The 19,715-nt window shown below is 44.4% G+C and overlaps 1 protein-coding gene across 1 annotated transcript in view; it reads right to left on the reverse strand.

The window, feature by feature from the left end:
- Positions 1-9,056, reverse strand: part of SHC4 (SHC adaptor protein 4) — a 51,789-nt gene extending 42,733 nt beyond the window's left edge. Inside the window, exon 1 of the mRNA XM_024200567.1 lies at positions 7,633-9,056. Within this exon, the coding sequence (XP_024056335.1) occupies positions 7,633-8,217 (585 nt within the window). The 5' untranslated portion in view covers positions 8,218-9,056. The remainder of the gene's footprint in view (positions 1-7,632) is intronic.
- Between the last annotated feature and the right edge of the window lie 10,659 nt (positions 9,057-19,715).

A 19,715-nucleotide genomic window follows, 5' to 3' on the forward strand; every position in this document is an offset into this window, starting at 1 on the left:
AGACTTTTGAGCTAAACAGCTGATGTAGCATCTGAATATGCCAATAATAGCTTGATTCTTGATTTCCAAAGCTGTATAAGGAGGTACTTGTCACGGACACTCAAAGGCCAAAGGAAAGCAGTGGAGAGAATCAAGGCTGAATCAAGGGTACTGCACAGAGCATGAACAGCAGGGAATGCAGATAATGTACTGTCCTGACTACAGAAATACTCTGCCCAAGGAAAAGCACCATAATTAAATTTGAGCCCTAGGCTAAGAACATGAGTTCAGCTATTAGGACTCGATCCTGAGCCCACTGAGGTCAATAGTAAAGTTCCCATTGACTTCAATGTGGCAGGGTCAGGCACATACACGGTAGTCCCTCTTTCAGGTATGAGGGACAGGATTGGATAGTATGTGCTAGAGAGGATTGCTCCTCGCTAAAGGAGAGGCCAACAACTCTTCCAACAGGTAAGGGTGTGAGAATAAACCCCTGGCTCCCTATATTGGGTGAGGGAGGGTATTCCTGGATAGCAGGGACTAGAAATCCTTATGCAGAAGCAGATTTAGGAACAATTCCTGTGTAACCGAGCTGGGGGCGTTAAAGATGCAACCTTTTCCCTTCTAGTTACAACAGTATGATGCAGAGTCAATGAAAAGCAGGATGAAAGGTCATGTGGGAGGAGGTGCCAGGAAGTAGCAACATAGGTTATGTGAATAGGACTTTGATGACCCCTTCAACTACAGCTCCAAGTCTCCTGCCTTTCCTTTCCTTAACACAACTAATACTTCCAGTACTAGTTTGAATGACTGCAGTGATTAAACAAGTGAGACAGGGAGCAAAATGCTGTGCTTCAAATTAAACCATTCAGCTGAAGCTTTACAATTTTACTTATTAGTTAACAGAGGTTACTCACTCTTAGGTCAGTTTCAGATTCAACTAGCCAGGAATTGGCACTCTGTGCTTTTAATAAAAACAGTACTGTATTATGCTGCCACCAAATAGCTTTGTATCCAATGTATATGAATTTCAGTACTGACCTTAAGTTCAATTCACTATAAACATAATGTGGCTGTGTGGGGAAAGAAAGCATCATAAACATTTGTACTGAATGCAAAAGAGCATGCCAACAATCCTACTCTGATTCCAATACTTCTGTACCCAGCATTGCTCTAACAAGAAGCTTTTGAACTAGAAAAGTTTCCCACCCCTGCCTCTTCCTCCCCTTTCTGGGTAATGGTGCCCTGTGTTTGGGAATGCCTCACTCACAGGACTATGCCACACGGAGGTGCTCCAATCGCAGGGTCCCCATCCCCAGTGCGCTTGAACAAACTCTGATCTCTACAGCTCACGTGTAGTTGGGGTACGCTTCTTCATACAACTGTTGGGTTGTTTTGGGGTTTGTTTTTTTTAATAAATGCACCTCTGAACTATTAGTGGAGCCAAAGGCTAAGGAAACTGTCCCAAAGCCATGGCCATAAATAACAAGCTTCAGTAGTCACTGTACCAAGTCTGATTAAACCAGTGACAGCACTGCCTTCCTGTTGGTTTATGTTTTGGTCTAACTGTTAGAAAGGGACAGGTACTGTCAACAAAACTCTGTAACCAGAGCAACACAGATCAAAATTCTATTTTCGTCAATGCAGAAAGGTGACGGTTTGAGGTTTGGTTTTGTTCTTTCTTTCTTCTTCTTTCAGTTTTCTGGTTTATAATGTCATTATCAACCACCACATCAGGCTGCTAATGACCCACTGAACCTTTCAGTTCTGCCCCAGGTTCTCAGTTCCTCCAGAAGTTCATTAACTGCCTGTTCACCAACCTGCACGGTGCTGAGTTCCTCCTGCAAAACTCTGAACACCTTCCAACCCCAAACAAAACCCAACAGAGCAAACAAAACACTGCACTACATACACAATTCTCCCCCTAGGGAGAGGATATGAGAGAGAAAGAATGAACCACATGTGACAGATGTTAGTCAGGTTGCTTCATGCAGGTGTGCCGATATTCCGGTGCTGAGGGTAGAATAAGAAGCCATATAAACTAGTATAGAACCCAAATGGAAGCAGGTGGTTCTCAGCCCTAGAGCTAGTCAAAATCCTTTAATCCAAAAACATTTTGGGATGAAAAATGGCTTTCACTAAATGGAAATTTACCCAAGAAAAAAATTCATTTTTTGTTGCAATTTTTCATCTTTTCATTCAAAACCCCCTGGGTTTTTTTCTTTTCATTTTTTGACCAAAAAACCTCCAAAAAAACAAAAAACAAAAAAACAAAAAAAGACCCCACACCTGTGAGGAATTTCAATTCTAACAAAATATTCACTTGTAGATTTTTTTGTGGAAAATCAAATGCATTTTCCAACTGGCTGCACTGGGCACCCTCGCGGGCTCTAGCCCTAACCAGATTCTTTCAAAGCTCAGCCCTGCTTTGAGCTACCAGCTTCAGATGAGGAAAAGGCCTAAGCGGCACCATTTTCTGTTAGAAACAACTGGCTACAATAAAGAGCCTGGGTACCAATTTAAACGTGGTCAATAAGGAGTTAAAGTTGGTAACAACTGATGACTATTTGATGGACTTCTGTCCATTGGAGAGGATACTATCCGTCTCTTCTGGGCTGTCGCAGCAGAGACCATGTACAGAGTTTGTGTTACCCACCTGCCACTCATCGCTAGCAGTGGTACCTCCAAATCAGGGTGAAACACATGACCAGAGCATCAAGGAAGTTTGCGCTACTGCTGCCCAGGCTGAATCTGTACTGTGGAAAGAGGAATTTAATCCCTAGGGCTATCAAATAGCAGGACTGCCCAGCATTCAGTAATTCACACACCATATTTTACAAGCCATCTCAGAGAAATTGCTGTTTAGTTGCCAGGGGTCAGTCCCTTCCTCAGAGGGGATGATGAACCTGTGTCTGCCATGTTCCCGTCGCCCTTCTACTCGTGTAGGGAGAAGAATACTGAAACAAAGGACTAACCACAATTGATAAGCCACTGGGCCAGGCCGTTATTGACAGGATATACAGGAACATTATTCATGGGAATTACTCAGTCAGCGGTTACAACAACTGCTGCCTGCTCCTTTCACCCAATGCTCCTGTAAGCTTTTGACCCACAGGGGTAGTTCAACAAAACATCTGTGTTCTTATTCATTCTGCCATGGATATTATAATAAAATACTCGCACCTAGTGCTATGCCTGTCACAGCAAAAGAGCTAAAAATACATCCTGGTTCATGAATCATAGATGAGGCTGAGAAGCAGTGAGTCACTGAAGTTAATCTGCTTCCCAGGAGAGTCTTGGATTTTTCATTTCTTTATTTATTTTGGGGGTAGGCTTGGCAAAATGCCAAACATATTTGTGTCCATCCTATTTCTGAGTGACTCAAGCTATGCTTTTGGGACTCTATCTCCATCTCCAAAAAGCCTCAAAAACCAGAGCTTTAGCTGCATGAGACTCTGCAGGCATAATAAAAACATTGCTGCTACTAAAAACTGCATGTGACCCGTTATTTTCTGGCTTCTAGCAAGATCCTGGCATTTAAATTCCTAGAGCATTATGGGTTTATCAGTTTTCACCAAGTCACGTGATCAGAGCGCAGTTCCTGGCTCTGCCACAGATTCACTGTGAGATCTTTGGCAAATCATTTAATCTCAAATCCCCCTCTGCCAAGTGAGGATGGCCACTCTCTTTTCTCACACCCTTTGCCTACCTTGGCCTCAAACCTGCCACGACTGAAGACTGTGCATAATATTACACACCTGAGTAGTCCCCCACTGAAGCCAATGGAACTACTCAGATATGGAAAGTTGTGCAGGTGCTTAAATCTTTGCAGGATTGGGGCTCTAGCATGTGAGCTCTTTGGGGCAGGGAAACTGTCTATCCCGTGCCTTGCCCCAGGAGGCCCCAGTCTCAGCTACTACTGTAACAGAAATCAGAATGACAGAAGAAACAAAATGAGAGAATGAGTTTTAAGAAGATATAGAACCAAAATATCCTCAATTTACAATGTTTGGCAGTGTTGAATTTTTGTTTAGTTTTGAGGGAGGGGGAGGAAGCAGTTGGTAGTGCTCCCCCATACTCCATGGGGGCTCATCCCCAGGTTGGGATGGTTTTGTAGGGAGCCAATTTGATTATTTATTTTTAAAATAATACAAGAAAATGTTGTATGGAACATCTATATAGTTGGCTACGATTTGACTCGAAATACACCAAACCCTGCCCCCAGGCTCCCCTAATATAACCTGGATAATACAACCTGGATTCTCTCATTCGTTTTCTCATGCAGATTTCAGTGAGATAAATTACCTGTGAGTAAAGGCAGGATTGCACAGGGCAACATGAGAACAGCCATACTAGGTCAGACCAATGGTCCATCTAGCTCAGTATCCTGTCTTCTGATAGTGGCTGGTGCCAGATGCTTCAGAGGGAATTAACAGAACAGGGCAATTACCGAGTGATTCATTCCCTGTTGTCCAGGCCCAGCTTCTGGCAGTCAGAAGTTTAAGGACACCCAGAGCAAGGGGTTATATCCCTGAACATCTCGACTAATAGATGGACCTATCCACCATGAAATGGAGTAAGGTAGAGAAGCTCCTGTGCATGATCTCTCAGGAAAAACCTCAAAGTGGACATGGTATTCCTCACTTCCTGCCTTAAGGCCAGTCTTGCGAACCCCCTTACTCAAGAGACCCCCAACTCATTTCATAGAGGTTACCCAACAGCTATCAGATGAATAGTACTTATGTTGGTAAAGTTCACAGATCCTTCAAGAATGCTGTGAAAAAATGTAAGCTACATGATATTAGTACATTATATAATATTAAATTCTAAAATATCTGACAATAATTTCCCCTTCAATATTTTTAATAGAGGACTCCAGTAAATAAGACTTGTTACAGAAATGTGCTTAACAAAATCATTCAGGATTTTGCAGACTGTTCATACTATTGATTTAGAGACTGGGCTGTTTTAGTACTGTTAAAGTACTGTTTTATGGCCTGATCCAATGACCATGGAAGTCAGCAAAATGATCCCTAGCAGCCTCTGTGGATTGGGCCTTTACTATTGGATGGTGTTAAGGAAAGATACTATTTTCATCCGTCTGTATCCTCTTGTGAATAGAACATATAGCCAGCCTGGCTTTGAGACTGTTGTGCATAGTTATAATCACTGCTTGGCAAGCCTTGTCCACAGTAATTATCAAATTGAGAATAGCAAGTATAGTACAGTAGCTCATTGTGTAGTCCTCAATCTGATTATAATGAATACCGACAGTCCCTCACATTCTATTGGCAAACAACATATAGACAGTTCATGCTGTCTAGTTACTCAGTCTTTCTATAGGAAGACACCGATTAGGCAGTACATGTAAAAAAAAGGATATGTAAATACATTTCCTTCTATACTCTGTAAAAGATCAAGTACCAAACGTATTTTGGAACACAGAAACAAGGAAATTGCTATACCTGTGGTATCCAGGGTTTGTCAGTGGCCTGTACCAGATGCTAGAGCTAGTCAAAACTTGGAATTTCTAGTTCACAGGAAATTCTGACACTGGGAAATTTGTTTTTAGTCTGAACTGCAACAAAATTTCAGAATTCCCCAAAAATGAAATTTTCAAAATTCAAAACAAAAAAACCCTGGTATTGTCTCCTGGTTTCTGGCCAGATTCTGTTTAATCTCTTGCACATGCTATCCTGTATTTTGCCATGCTGAACTACAGGGTTTGATCCTGCAGCCATTCATCACATGAGCAGGCCCACTTGAGTCTGGCTACTCACATGAGTTAGAGCTATGCATTCAAGCTCATCATGCTGAGATCATAACAAGCGAAGGAATTCATTCAAAATTGGTCACTGATATAAATAGGAAAACTTGTTATCTATTGCTCCAAGTGAGCTCTTCAGGACATCAGAGGGGACATGTGACCTTTCATCTCTGAGGCTTACAGTTAATTATAAAGAGAAAGATGATGGTTTGGTACGGGACAATGGACAGCCGTTTCTGATTGTGGCAATGACAGTAGCTACAAATGGGCCAGAGGAAGCCTTCTCTTGAGAGAGCTCCACTTAAACTGAGTATATTTCATGAGAGAATCTTTGAGAGATTGTTTAAAAAATATATTTAATCTGGTAGGTAACAGAAGGGATAGTGCCTTTTTTAACCTTGCATTCCTCTTTCCTCTGACCATCCTTTGTTCTCTTTTCTACCTTTTCTTCTTGCTTCTTGTTCATGTTCAACATTAACAACAAGAGAGAAGGAACTCAAGCCAAAATAGGGAAAGGACAAGTTCAAGAATATTTAGATAAGTTAGATGTTTTCATCCTAGGGTGCTTAAGGAACTATTTGAAGCAATCTCAGAACCGTTAGCCATTATCTTTGAGAAGTCATTGAGGATGGGTGAGGTCTAGAGGACTGGAGAAGGGTAAATATAGTATCTATTTTTAAAAAGGGAAACAACGAGGACCAGGGGAATTATAGACTGGTCAGCTCAACTTTGATACCTAGAAAAATATTGGAACAAATTATTAAACAATTTATAAGCACCTACAGGATAATAGGGCTATAAGGAATCGCCAATTTGTCAAGCACAAATCATGCCAAACCAAAGTACGGAAGCCGTGGCTTTGCCCAGCCTCTTAGGCCATTACTCCTGAAGTAACTTGAAAAAAATTTTGCTGTAATTTTCCCATGGTATAAGCTTTCTCTGTGCCTAATGTAGACGGTCTTCCATTTTGGAAAGCTATTAGACAGGAGACGAGCCTTAAGAAATTAAAAGGTCAGGGTCAAAGGTCCAGAGAGAAGAATGGGAAGCAATTGTCAGTTCTTTTCACAGTGCAAGAATTAAGATAACAATTGTAAAGTCTACACTGGGAAAGAAGAAAAAGAAATGACGCATGTGCCGTGGGGGAGGGAAGCAGAAAATACAGTTCGCAGGGAGCATTCATGCAGCAAGGTTTCCTTCTCACCAGAGAGTGAAAAATGGAGACACAAAATGTAACAGTGCCAGCGCAGCACTGAAAATGAAAGATATTGGGGCAAGGGAGATACCCTCCATAAATAGACAGCTTCTAAACAGATAAAAGGGGTTACCTCATGCAGTGGTAGTATCAGAAAATCAGACGCATTGCAAATGCCAATTTAGGACTGTAAAACATGCTGCATGAAAGCAAACACCCGCAGTATTTCCAGGAGAGATGATGCAAAAGAACTACAGTTTGCAGCAGGATTCTCAGCAACTATTACACACCTACAGCAACATGACAGCGTTACAACCCATTTGAGATTTTGTGCAGCAGGATTGCTGTAAAGGGGATAAAAACATTATTTAGTGTTCAGCTCCCTCAAACATGCACTTCCTTCTTCTTATTTCAAATCAGTGAATCTGTTTAAGGAGCGTTTATTATAATAAATCTTCAAGGAAATGCTTTGGAGACTAATCGTTATTGCTTTGGATTATTCATGTACTTTAATTCCCCTTGGTATAATCAACACGTCACTTATACAAGGCCTCAGAAAACAGGGAACACGCAGTATACAGTGATTTTCAGTCCCTATTGAAGAAGTGGGGAAAGGAAGGTTATGTTGCAACAAGCCCACACACAATTTGATTATTTGTTTTTTTTAGTGGAAAATCTGTGAGAAGCTACTTACTCGTACACAGTAGGTCATGCCAGTCTTCACAATGTCCTCTCTGCTCTGCACCGGAGGTTTGTCCTGTTTGCTTAGAGGGGCAGACTCAAAGCCCAGCAAGTTGCAGTCATCTTGAGATTTTGTATTTACATCAAGTTTGTCCGGGTCCTGCCGTGGATAAGAAGTAGCCAGGCAGCTCATTAAACTGATTTCTGGTGAGGTTGGGCTGCTTGGAACTGTAACACACTCTGTGAGTTTAATTCTTGGCACCTCTTTTGTCCCCAGACAGAAGTTTTTAAAACCAGGCAGACTGGATGGATTGGATAATTTAATATTAGCCATTCGGGGTATCAAAGTGCACAAAGTGGTGGAACTGTCCTGTGTCCCCAAGGCGACATCCTCAATTGGTAAATGAGGTGTGGAGGAATGAGAAGATGAAGAGGAGCCTTTGATATTTAAAGAACTACTTTGTGTACCTTCCTCTAATGATGTTATAAAATCATCCCTAAAGCGACTGTATTTAGCCCTGTGAAGCATTCCTGGGTGTCTAAATAGTCCTACATACAGTACGTGTCCACTGCGACTGTGCTGACTGCGTTCTCTCATAGCCTTGGAAGTTCTGTAACTGGATACTGTTGCATAAATTGGCTTTCTTCTTGTAGAGAAATGACATGGAAATTAAGCAAGTCAAACAATTTTAAAAACAGACGCCAATTGGATAAATTTTGTTGACTGCTTCACACGTGGCTTATTTTTCTTAATGAACATAGCTTAAGTCTGCATGGTCATCTGTATGTAATGCTAAAGGAAACATACACAGGTATAAAAATACTACAGCAGTTTAATCTGAAAAGATGCTATCCATATCTAAAATCGCTTCTGCCACAAGCAAGCAAGCCTCTAAATCATTCTCAGCTTTGAACACTCACTGTTATAGCCTGCATCATTAACGGTGAATTCCTGGCTGCAGTAAAGACTAAAAAAAATATTCCAAAGAAAGCAATGCAAGATAGCTAGAATCTCAAAAGCATCTTTAGATTAGCAACAACCCAAAGAGATACCTTACAAGCCCTGTTCTTAGCATTTTGTATTCAGCTGCCCCACTGGAAAGAAAAATCATGGTTCTGCAATTTGCACATTCTTTATTCACACAATATGATTTTAAAAAACATGCAAAATAATTCTCTGAATGTAGTCAGCAGTTCTTAATACAAATTCTGCTAATTCTTGTCTTTAGAGTCATTCAGCATCACAATCTAGAAATACACTCAATATTCGTATGGTCCAGCACAATTTTACTTCAAATCTCCAGACTCATCATCATCATCTTTGTGCAGCTTCATTGTCATCCCTGGAGTCATTTCTAGCTTTTCCTTAAAAGCCAGGTTAAGCAGAATCTTTCTGTTCAAAATTCTGAAGAGTGTGTTGCCGTTTTTGTGAATGAAGTTTTCTGAATGAATTTCTCTGTGTGCAAGCTAATAAATCTGTGAATGAAGCTGAGAATGGCTATAACTGACTGACAGTCCCAGGGGTGTTTAATTTTCATCCAATCAGAAGAAAGCCTGGTGACTCATACACCATAAATACACTAAAGGAGTAGCCATGAAAAAAATGACTTTTTGGGGAGGGGGGGAACAGTTTTAATGTGCCTGTAATGAATGGACAAACACATCAGTAGTTACAATATCCATAGGTTTAATACAATTTTTGCTCAGAACATAGCAAAAATTCTATTTCGCTATTATGGCTACAAAGCACCATCAGAAGCCAATAATTGAATCTATTGTTCCACTGATATTAGGACATATGGTACGATTCCTGTGGGAAGATGTGATGCATCTTTCCTAGAAACTGAGTTTTTTTTTTTTTTTTATTGACTGTTGGTTCAATATCCGATTTATTGCAACATCCTGTGCCTATCAAATTTACTCTAAAGACATGATGAAAACTGCAAAAGCCTAAGCACACAGGAAGCCAGAATCTGAAAAGGAAATGGCATAAAGTAAAATGAAATCTTTCCTCAAATTGCTGAAATAATGAGCACATAATTCATAGAAACACTTGTTTACTTATGTACTGTGCAGCTGTATTCAAGCAATGCATCCAGATATTATTTCAACTTCAGAAAGGATGGCATTCACATTTCATTAAGTATTGTGGTGACTCCCCTGCCGTCACTACCCCAAACACACAGATTTCTGCTATTAGAGGGGTGGAATTTTTATTCCACTTCAAACCTGCTTGCACTAAAACTCACCAATGGTAATAAAATCCATGATGGATAAACATCTTATGCATTAAAATGCTAGCTCCAATATCACTGTATAGGATAAGTAAAGGACCATCTTATGCTACTTCACAGACACCACATAGCTTTTTAAATAGATATTGTCAAACCTGTTTCAAATTCCTACCTCTCTTGAAAACATTTATATGGGCCTCAACACCACTCACCTTCTTGATATCCAGGATTGATTAAAAGCCCAAGAGCAGAGATTTGCCCAGCTGAGCCCTCACAGGCTGTGTCTACACTGCATTGTAAACCTGAGTCTGAGAGACTTGTAAAGGGTGTGTCACAGCAGCATATAACCAACTAACAGTTATGGGTAAAATGTGTTAAATAACCAACAACTTTAGGTAAAAATATGTCACAGTGGTGTAAATGTAAAATGTGAGGTGTGTTAGAAAGGAAAAGGGTAACCAATGGGGGTTTAGGCTAGACTTTAGTAATACAATTGAGGTTTGGCAGCAGTAGGAGCGGGGTGAGCACGTGGGGGAAGGGCAGGGCTGGCTCTAGGATTTTTGCCGCCCCAACCAAAAACAATTTTGGCCGCCCCCCCACTCCCCCCCGTTTTTTTCTTACCCCACCCCCGGCCCCACCTCAACTCCACCCCTTCCCCAAATCCCCAGCCCTGCCTCCTCCCCCCAGGCTCTCAAGCCTAGGAAGGAGGAAGGGGGGGAGAAGTGGTGCGCGCGCCGCGGCCACTCGGAGTCTCCCCCTCCCTCCCAGGTTTGAGAGCCTCGGAGGGAGAGGGAGCAGTGGCACACGAATCAGCTGTTTCGCGCGCCGCGGCCGCTCGGGATCTCCCCCTCCCTCCCAGGTTTGAGAGCCTGGGGAGACTCCGAGCGGCCGCGGCGTGCGAAACAGCTGATTCACGCGCCGCTGCTCCCCCTCCCTCCCAGGTTTGAGAGCCTGGGAGGGAGGGCGAGTAGCGGCGCTCGAATCAACTGTTTCGCACGCCGTGGCGCGCGAGCGGCAGCAGCAGCGGAGGTGAGCTAGGGCGGCCGGGGCACATTTTTAGGGGCGGCATTCTGGCACCAGCCATGCCGCCCCTAAAAATGTGCCGCCCCAAGCACCAGCTTGTTTTGCTGGTGCCTAGAGCCGGCCCTGGGGAAGGGATTAAAAGAGAGAGAGAGAGGAATGAGGCTGGGGGATGGGGGAAGAGGAGCATGTGGTGGAGCGGAGACCAAAGGCAGAGGCGCTGTGGAGGGAGATTTAAACTCAGGGAGAGACAGAGAGCAGACAGGCTGCAAGTTTAAACAGCAGAGAGACTGCAACGAGTGACTGGGGAGCTCGGGGGGGAGACACGGGCAAGCTCGGGGGGGGGGGTAGCAGGAAGACAGACTTAACCACAATTATACAGAACACAGCAAAATCTTATCTATGATCTAACTTAACCAAGACTACACAAATTAGCAAGTAACAGAACACAGGTTTAAAAAATTGTTGCCTTAACTTACAGAGCACAATACAAACAATTCTTTAAACCTAACTTAACCACAGCTATGCAAAATGAAATTACAACTTATTTGGCCTAAGAACCTGATTCTAATAGGTGCACCTTACACTCCCTGCCACTTCTTTGATCGGGAGGGGGAGTAGTTCCAGAGGGCAGAGTGGTGTGTGCCCAGGGTACAACCCGGGGGGGGGGGCTAGTGGTGGCCGCAGCAGTGGGGTGGCTGCAAGCCGGCAGCCCAGGATACAGTCCAGGAAGGCACAGCCTAGCAGCGGCACAGGCTTATTTCTAGCAGCAAAGGCGCTGCGGAGCCAGAAACAGATTACAGATACAGACCAAGGAGTTAGCTTGAGTCTGTCTACTGGGGAAACAAGGCCAGCAGCTAGGACGGGGAGTTTGCAAGAGGGAGTTCTTACCATTCCCCAGGACAGCAGCAAGCACAGAGACAGGAACGGCAGTAGCATCGGAGGATGGAGAGAGGACTCGATTCGCTTACAATAATCAGGAGATCTCCAGGCACAAATTCATTGTTCGTGGGAGGAGAGTTTAAAAACAGGGGTATGCTCAAAAACAAACGAGAGCGGGGAGAGGGCCCCCCAAATACCCCTAGCTGATCAGACCAGGTGGCAAAGCAAGGACCTTCTCCGAGGTCTGATCAGAAAATGTCCGGCTTTAAAGGCAAACTCAGGCAGTTTCCCACCCGTACTTTTGATTGGCTTCTCTTGATACAGGGGAGGAGAGAAGGCAGGGAAAGGCTGCAGGTAAGCATAGGCATGCCTGGGCATGTTCTGAGCCACAGGTATGACTCATATGCTTAACTAGTTGGCCACTTCTGGTCTTGCATTTCTGGGCAGCGCCCCCCACACTGAGCCTGGGTCTGAACAAAGGAACCAAACAAAGAAGCAAGAAGCCCCCTCCCTAGGCAGAGCAATGGCTCCAGTTAGTCCATACAAGCCATTCCTATGAATAGGGCTGTGACTTTAGTTAGCACAATGGCCGGGAGGGGCTGCCACACAGGACAAACAGAAAGGCGAGGGGAAAAAGGGAATGCAGCAGGGGGACAGCTGTAACAGACAGTTCCAAGCCTAGTCTTGAGTGTCCAAGCTTCTTCATTGTAAACCTTGTCCACACTGAAAAATTGCAAAATGGCCCCAAGTCACTGCAGGACTCGGTTCTGACCCACCTCGCTAGCAGGGTGTTAGGACCCAGATCAGATTGATTTGTGTGCAGACGGAAGTAGAGTTTGGGCTCAAACCTGAGTCAGAGCCCAGGCTTAGTGTGCTGTGTGGACATACCCTCAGACTCAAAGGGTTTGAGAATAATTCAGTTAGAACTCAATTCCTGCCACTCAGCAAGTCTGTTCTATCAGCTGCTTGAGACACTTTATCACTAACTTTTAAAGTTTTCAATATTAAATTAATTTTAAGATGATGATATTGAGCCTGATTCTTCTCTCCTGTATATTGTATAAACCAAGAGTACCCTCTGAAGGAGAACTGGATTCCTAGCTGATAATCTTGAATACAACAGCAGGAATGAACTAACAATGTCTGGGTTATTAAAAAGAGATAAGTCAATGCTGCCATCAGGTTACACATGTCTCACAGCATCTAGTATTAATCCTGATAGTAGATTGAGAGGTAAAATTAAAAAAGAGCTGTATTCTAGTACTGGAGCAATACTTGCTCCAGGGGACAATTGCTTCATTTAAATCAACCCATTTCAGGAGGATTCGTCATTCGTTTTGAAACCAAACACTGAGAAAACCTAGCCAAACTGTCAGTTAAAACAATGTCTAACTCCTCATGAAGAATTATATTTAATAAAGGCTTCTAAGCACTTTCTACCTTTTGGTGCTAACAAATGATGAGTGCTAATATGTATTGTACACTTTGAGCAAAGAAACTCTGATATAGCATTAGTATCTGTCCTTTTAGTTCTTTGCTTTAGACACTATTTTAGGACTCCGACCAAGTGATACAGTGATTGTGTTTGCATCACTGGTCACTCCAGTTTTTAGAAGCATTTGCAAAATGAAACTGAAGATCTTATAGGACAGATCCTCAGCAGGTGTAAGTCAGTGCAACTCCATTGATGTAAATGGAGCTACATAGATTAACACTATGGTTCTGACCTGTTGAGTTTTCATGAACTGCATGAGCTGGGAGGGGCTGCTGCGTTGTTCCACACGGACTGCATGGAGTCACCCAAAGGACTGCATGGAGTCACCCAACCAATAAAATGCCAAGATAGGCCCATTACATCAGCAGAACAAACTCTCATTGGCTTATCATACACTAAGGTATGTCACTTTCTACCAGCTTCTGAAAACTGCCTTTTCCCATTGGATGTCACATACTTTCCATCCACAGACAGTAGCAGACTGGGCTGGATTAATGCACAGACACCACACACCTGAGTCCCAGCTCCTGGAGTCAAAAGGTTCTAGCCCTCATGATTGCAAAGAAAACCTGGTAAACGATACCCAGGCACAGCTGCTGCCATGATGACTGCCTGAGTCTGCAGAGAGCCTGAAACAATAGCTCAGAGCTGGGAACTGCCCCATGCACTTTGATGAGGTGTTAACGCCAAGACACTCTGCTCGGGCGGGGGTGGGGGGGGAGGGGAAGTCTGCCACATCACCTCAGTAGAGGACTCTGATTTTGGCAGGAAGAGAAATGCTCAATCAGTGTGTGAAGAGTGCCTAGTTGCAAATGGTCACAGATAAAACAAACAACATTTCTGCACTTCCAGCCCAGCCAGATGGCTGAGGGCTGCACGTTTCAGCCCTGCCTGGGGGGGGGGTAATTCTTCACTTCCCCACCTCCTGGGGTAGAGCAGACAATCAGAATTGCTGGAGGAGGCAGGCAGAGCTCCCTCCCCCTCCCTTTGGGAGCTGAAGCTATTCTCAAAGCAGCCCAGCAGCTCAGGGCAGCTCCACCTCCTCATCTCCTCTCCTCTCCTGCAAGCAAGGGGATGGGTTCTCTGCTCCTCCCTGCCTTTCTGCAGCAGCAGGCCTGGGATGGGGGTGGGGGGGTGGGTGAAGAGCTCCCCCCCATACACACATTTTTTGAAGACCTCTTTAGGCACTGAGTGCAATGGGCCCTGCCCGCCCACCCAACAGATCCACCCTACTGCTCCTGGGAGGAGTGGCACCCTGCTGCTGCTAGGCCAGGCCAGGCCACAATGTGGGAGCAGAACCAAGGTGGGCCCGTGTCATGGCGTCTACATGCTTGCCTTGCCCGAGTCCAGCCCTCTCTGTGATGTCAGTCGTGTAGAAAGAGCAGGCAAGCTGAGGTGTGCAAGAGTCTGCTGGTTGGTTTAGCCCAGTCATCAGCCTGACCTTGCTTAGCCCCTCCCTGCCAAGCTGCAGAGCAAACCCAGAAACAGGCCTATTAAGAAAAAAAAGTCGATCCTAATCAATGGCAGGGTAACAGAACATGAACTTACACTACAGCTCAAAGAGACCCCGCCAGTGGCCACCAGAGGGCAGACACCAAAGTCAGATTGATCTTAATGGTACAGTTCTAGGGCAGGAAAGCTTTGCGAGAGCTCCAAATCTCAATGCACTTATCCAACATACATTCCAAGATGCATTTGATCTGGTTGGATCTGATTGTACTGGCAGTATCAGACATCACAGAGCCAATCGGGTACGGAAAAAAACCCAATGACTTTCTGCATTTATCAATCACTGTGCAAAGGGTGCTACAGGAGCTTGGGGAAGAGTCAGGGAGGCTTTCCCTGCAAGGTCATCAGTTCAAATCCAGTCTAGATGGTAATATTCCACCCTAAGCTGCGTGTGTGTTATGGCCAGGCCCCCCTGTGCACAGACAGCTACCTACCATGCAAGGCAGTTACCCTACATTGGTATCTGGGGCTCCCCTTCTCATGGCTACTGATTTGGAAAGGGTTGGGGGAGGAGCCGCAGGGCTCCCTGACCACCTGTTATTTTTATGCACATAGAGGCCTCAGTGGAGATCAGGGCCCCTATTTACAATCTAAACAAGCCAGCCCTTTGGGACAGGGATGGTCTCTTTTCGGGGTTTGAGCATTCTTTCACACAGCAGGGCCCTAACCCCAGTTGGCACTAGCATCACATAAATATTTACAGGACAGACCCAGCCCCGTGGTCCTTTTGGATTTCTCAGTGCTACCAGACGGCTAACGAACCATAATAGCAAGAGATGCCCAGTTCCACCTGCAGCTGGCCTGGAGATTGCACCCCATGTGATCATATACAGCCCAGGACAGGTGTAATTATTGCAGCTCATTCCATCTAGGAATGAAGCCACAGCCACAGCAATAGCTCGCACAGGTACAAAACACAGCAGCCTGTCTGCTTAGCAACATGTCACCACCACCACATAACCCCAGTGCCAAGTTCTCTGTACTGGCCTCCTGGCGAATACAAGAGGAAGACAGACAATTGTTACTTCTGTTTTGAAAGTGCTCAGATATTTCTGGTGGGGGTGGGGCGCTGAGGCACATAAGCAAGAGAAAGGATGGGACAGTGAATGAGGGGGTTGGAATGGATGAGTGAGTCAGGCAAGAGGGCTCGCCAGCCCAAGGCAGGGCTCAGAGTAAGCAGGAGAGGGAATGAAAGCAGGGCAGACTGCGTTCAGGCCTTGCATACACTAGAAACAGACTCTAAACCTTCCTCACTGCTGCTAAGGCCAATTCACTTGCACTAGGGTTAGTAACATGAACCCTAACATAGGCACGTCACTTCAGTCTGATCTAGCCTGAGCACCATTACGTGGCTGGCATTAAAAACACTGGTGACTCATCCTACTACAGCTCCCAACCTTGTTAACACCGATGGAGCTGAACCAACGTCAGCAGCAATGGGAAATTAGTGTAGACAGCTCACAAGTGTGCACGTCCCCTCCTGACACAAATGAGATATGATTCCTGTGAAGGGAAGTTTCAGAGATTACATGGGAGCAAGGTAACAAAACAAGAGGGAGGGGCTGGTGGCAATGCAAGGCGTTTGTAAACAGCAGTGCCAGATGCATGCACCTTCCCGCCGATGCCGATGGTTCTAGTCCTGCAGAAATTGAAAAATCCAAGAGGGAGACCTGCTGAGCTTTAGCATCGCCTGTATCTTACACACACATGCACATCCCCCTCTGTATGGGGAGCAATGACACAGGCTTTCTTTCAGAGGGCCAGGGATATGGACCGGCCCCCTAAGACTTTTGTGCTTGTAGATTATTACATAAGGTGACATACTCCAGAGGGAGGGGGCTATGATGAAGTTGTCCAACTCCCTCCCCCCACTCCTAACCCTGATACATGGAACACAAGCATCAACATCTCAGCAAAATGTGTTTGACGACATAGGGGCTGCGAGAATTGGCCTTCAGGGAAATGGGATGAGCCTCCTAATAATGCCTGAGTCATACATGACAAGATTTTGACAGTCTGATTTCCCCCCCGTGGTGCTAGAGAAAGGAAGCAGCATTAACCAGCACTTACCTAGCTGGTGGCACCATTGAGTGGGATTAAGGTGTAGGAGGTATAATAGCTGACTACTTCTCAGAGCCACAGAGCTCCAGAGCACAATGGAATTGTAAAAAAGCCCTGTTTTCAGGAACAAGAAGAAATAGAAGTTTGGTAGCAAGAGCCAGAACAAAACTGCAGCAGGAAAAGAAACATTAGCCCTTGTGGAAGGAAAAACAACATTGTGCGTTTCAGTTAAAGAACTCTCTTCTCAAGGCAAGGCTGCAGTTTCAAACTAGTGGGCGGTCAGCCTCTGACCACCAGGGAGCACAAAGGGCCCTTTAGCATTGGAGAAATGGAGCCTGCAGTCTTGTTTAAAGTATAAAAGGAGGCTGTGTCTCTCGCACACCACTCTGGTTCACATTGGTCTCCTCTGTTGGTGTCACAGGGAGGTTATGGCATGATGCTGCAGCTCACTGCACTCCAGTTCCTGAGGCCTGCTGGGGAGGAAGCCAAACCCTTGCTTGGAAACAGAGGACAATACAATTTTCCAATTTTCTTGGCTGGGATCTACTTTAATGAAGTGGTGCATATTTCCTGAAGCCTCTATCAGGACTCATTTTCTCAGGCAATAAGAACATCCTTGTAGTCCAGGTATTCCGCTTGGATTGCCTGTGGCAGTTTTGTAACAGATTCCTGTGCTGTCTGTATTAGAATACCGTAAACTCATTGAACCAGAACCCAGCTAAATGTACGTGCATATTGCAGTTTCACTACAGAGGAAATGTGCCTACGAAGAACAAAAACTCTGCCTTAAGAACATGGAGTAAATAACACTTTCTTTTCTCATAACACAAGAACTAGGGGTCACCAAATGAAATTAATAGGCAGCAGGTTTAAAACAAACAAAAGGAAGTATTTTTCCACACAAAACACAGTCAACCTGTGGAACTCCTTGCCAGAGGATGTTGTGAAGGCCAAGACTATAACAGAGTTAAAAAAAAACTAGATAAGTTCAAGGAGGATAGGTCCATCAATGGCTATTAGCCAGGATTGGCAGGGATGGCGTCCCTAGCCTCTGTTTGCTAGAAGCTGGGAATGGGCGATGGGATGGGTCACTTGATGATTACCTGTTCTATTCATTCCCTCTGGGGCTAGATGGACCTTTGGTCTGACCCAGTATGGCCATTCTTATGTTCTTATTGGCTAGATCAGTGTTTCTTCTACACTATTATCCTGCCTTTGATACTGTGCCAACTGATTCCAAAGGTGGTGTAAAATTCCCAAGAGATGTTCCATGTTATGCTATGAAGGAAGATCCTAATGACTTTTGCTGATGATCCACCTATACTCTGATGCACAACAATAGATAGCTGTTGTAATCCTATCCTGGCTAGGGTCATCTGCAGCGGTTCCAATTCATAAATGTGTAACCAATGTTTTCAACTTTAAACTACTTACTTCCATTGCATCAAGGAGCTGTGAGTTCCATTGCTTAAATCTACCGTGCACAGCACATTTCTTTACAAGAGCAAACATAACACCTCTACAACATTTCAGTACTATCAGCTCTTCTGGGGACAACCAAGACTGTGCCTGGTACATTACACCTTATCTCCAGCAGCCTTGGGGGCAGGCAGGGATAGTTAGATTGGTCCCTTTAGGGTTAGCATTCTAGCAAGCTATTCTTATAACAGAGGGTGAAGGATACCCAATGAAGAATTTCAGTTAATGTAACACTAGCTGTACAAAAATTGCATTTTATACACAGGTGGAAAAGGGCAGGCATTAATGTGACCTGAATTACTATCTGCCCACAAACCCCTCTTCATAGTCCTATCAAGAGGCTGGAAAGTGGCAAACAATATAGTGTCAAGTTACATCTCTAAGGCGTGTTATGTAGGGGAGATTTTCAATTGAAGTGCCCATCTGGAGTGGCATATGTTATTAGGACAGTCCCAGAAGTGCCCTTTGGAGAGTGCTTCTTTCAGGGGGATAAGATCATTTGGAATGTAGGTCTGGCCATCCAAATGTTAGTAGAGCAGATAGTGAAAATATTACTGCTATCCTCCTCGGCCGGCCAAACCTCATGTCTCTATGTAGTCTCTGCACCAAGGGTACATGTTTGTACTAACATGGATAGAAGCACTCAGACTGAATAGGGTTTATTGACCTCTTCCCTAAGACAGCTTAAACTGCAGCGGATGTTTCCTGTCGCATGCATTTTCTCATATTAATTCCCTGTCTCACCCACACACTCACTTCAATCACATTCATCGACTTGTGAATGCAAAGCACATGTAAGCAGTGGTTATATTCTCACATGCACCAGGAGAAGGTTAAAAGCAGCATTACACGTGTCTTGTAATCAATGCACAAATATCCTGTATTTCTGCTAGAGCGCAGCTTCTAACAAGACAACAGTTTTAAATTTTTGGAAACGTGCATTAAAACCTGGTGAATGTGAGGGAATAACGTGAAGGGATTAGTTAATGGGGAGAGATGAATTAGCAGCTTGAGCGAAACAGGCAAACCCTGAGGACTTCTCTTGGCTGCATATAGCAAAAGCAGAGTTAAGACAGTCACGGTGAGTGAGAGACAGCTGTCTCAATGCAGGGGAAAACCTGAACACTTTTGCTTCCTCACTGAGATGCATGGTTGACAGCAGTTTTCAACCTTTTTTCATTTTCAGATCTCTAAAAAACGTTGAATGCAGGTGTGGATCCCTTTGGAAACCTTAGACTGTCTGCAGATCCCCAGGGGTCTAACCACTGACTTAGGACGAAATACCCCAGAATTCTGCTATAGAATGAGAGCAGAAATCTTTATTTACTTTGTAACTAGCAATTTATTAAAAAGCACAACATTTGTCCCCGAGCACTGATGGAGTTTCAATTCAAGGGAGACTGGTTCTTATAATGT

This window comes from Terrapene carolina, unplaced genomic scaffold (genome assembly GCF_002925995.2).
Source record: "Terrapene carolina triunguis isolate 2854851 unplaced genomic scaffold, T_m_triunguis-2.0 Scaffold67, whole genome shotgun sequence".
NCBI classification, from domain to species: Eukaryota; Metazoa; Chordata; order Testudines; family Emydidae; genus Terrapene; species Terrapene triunguis.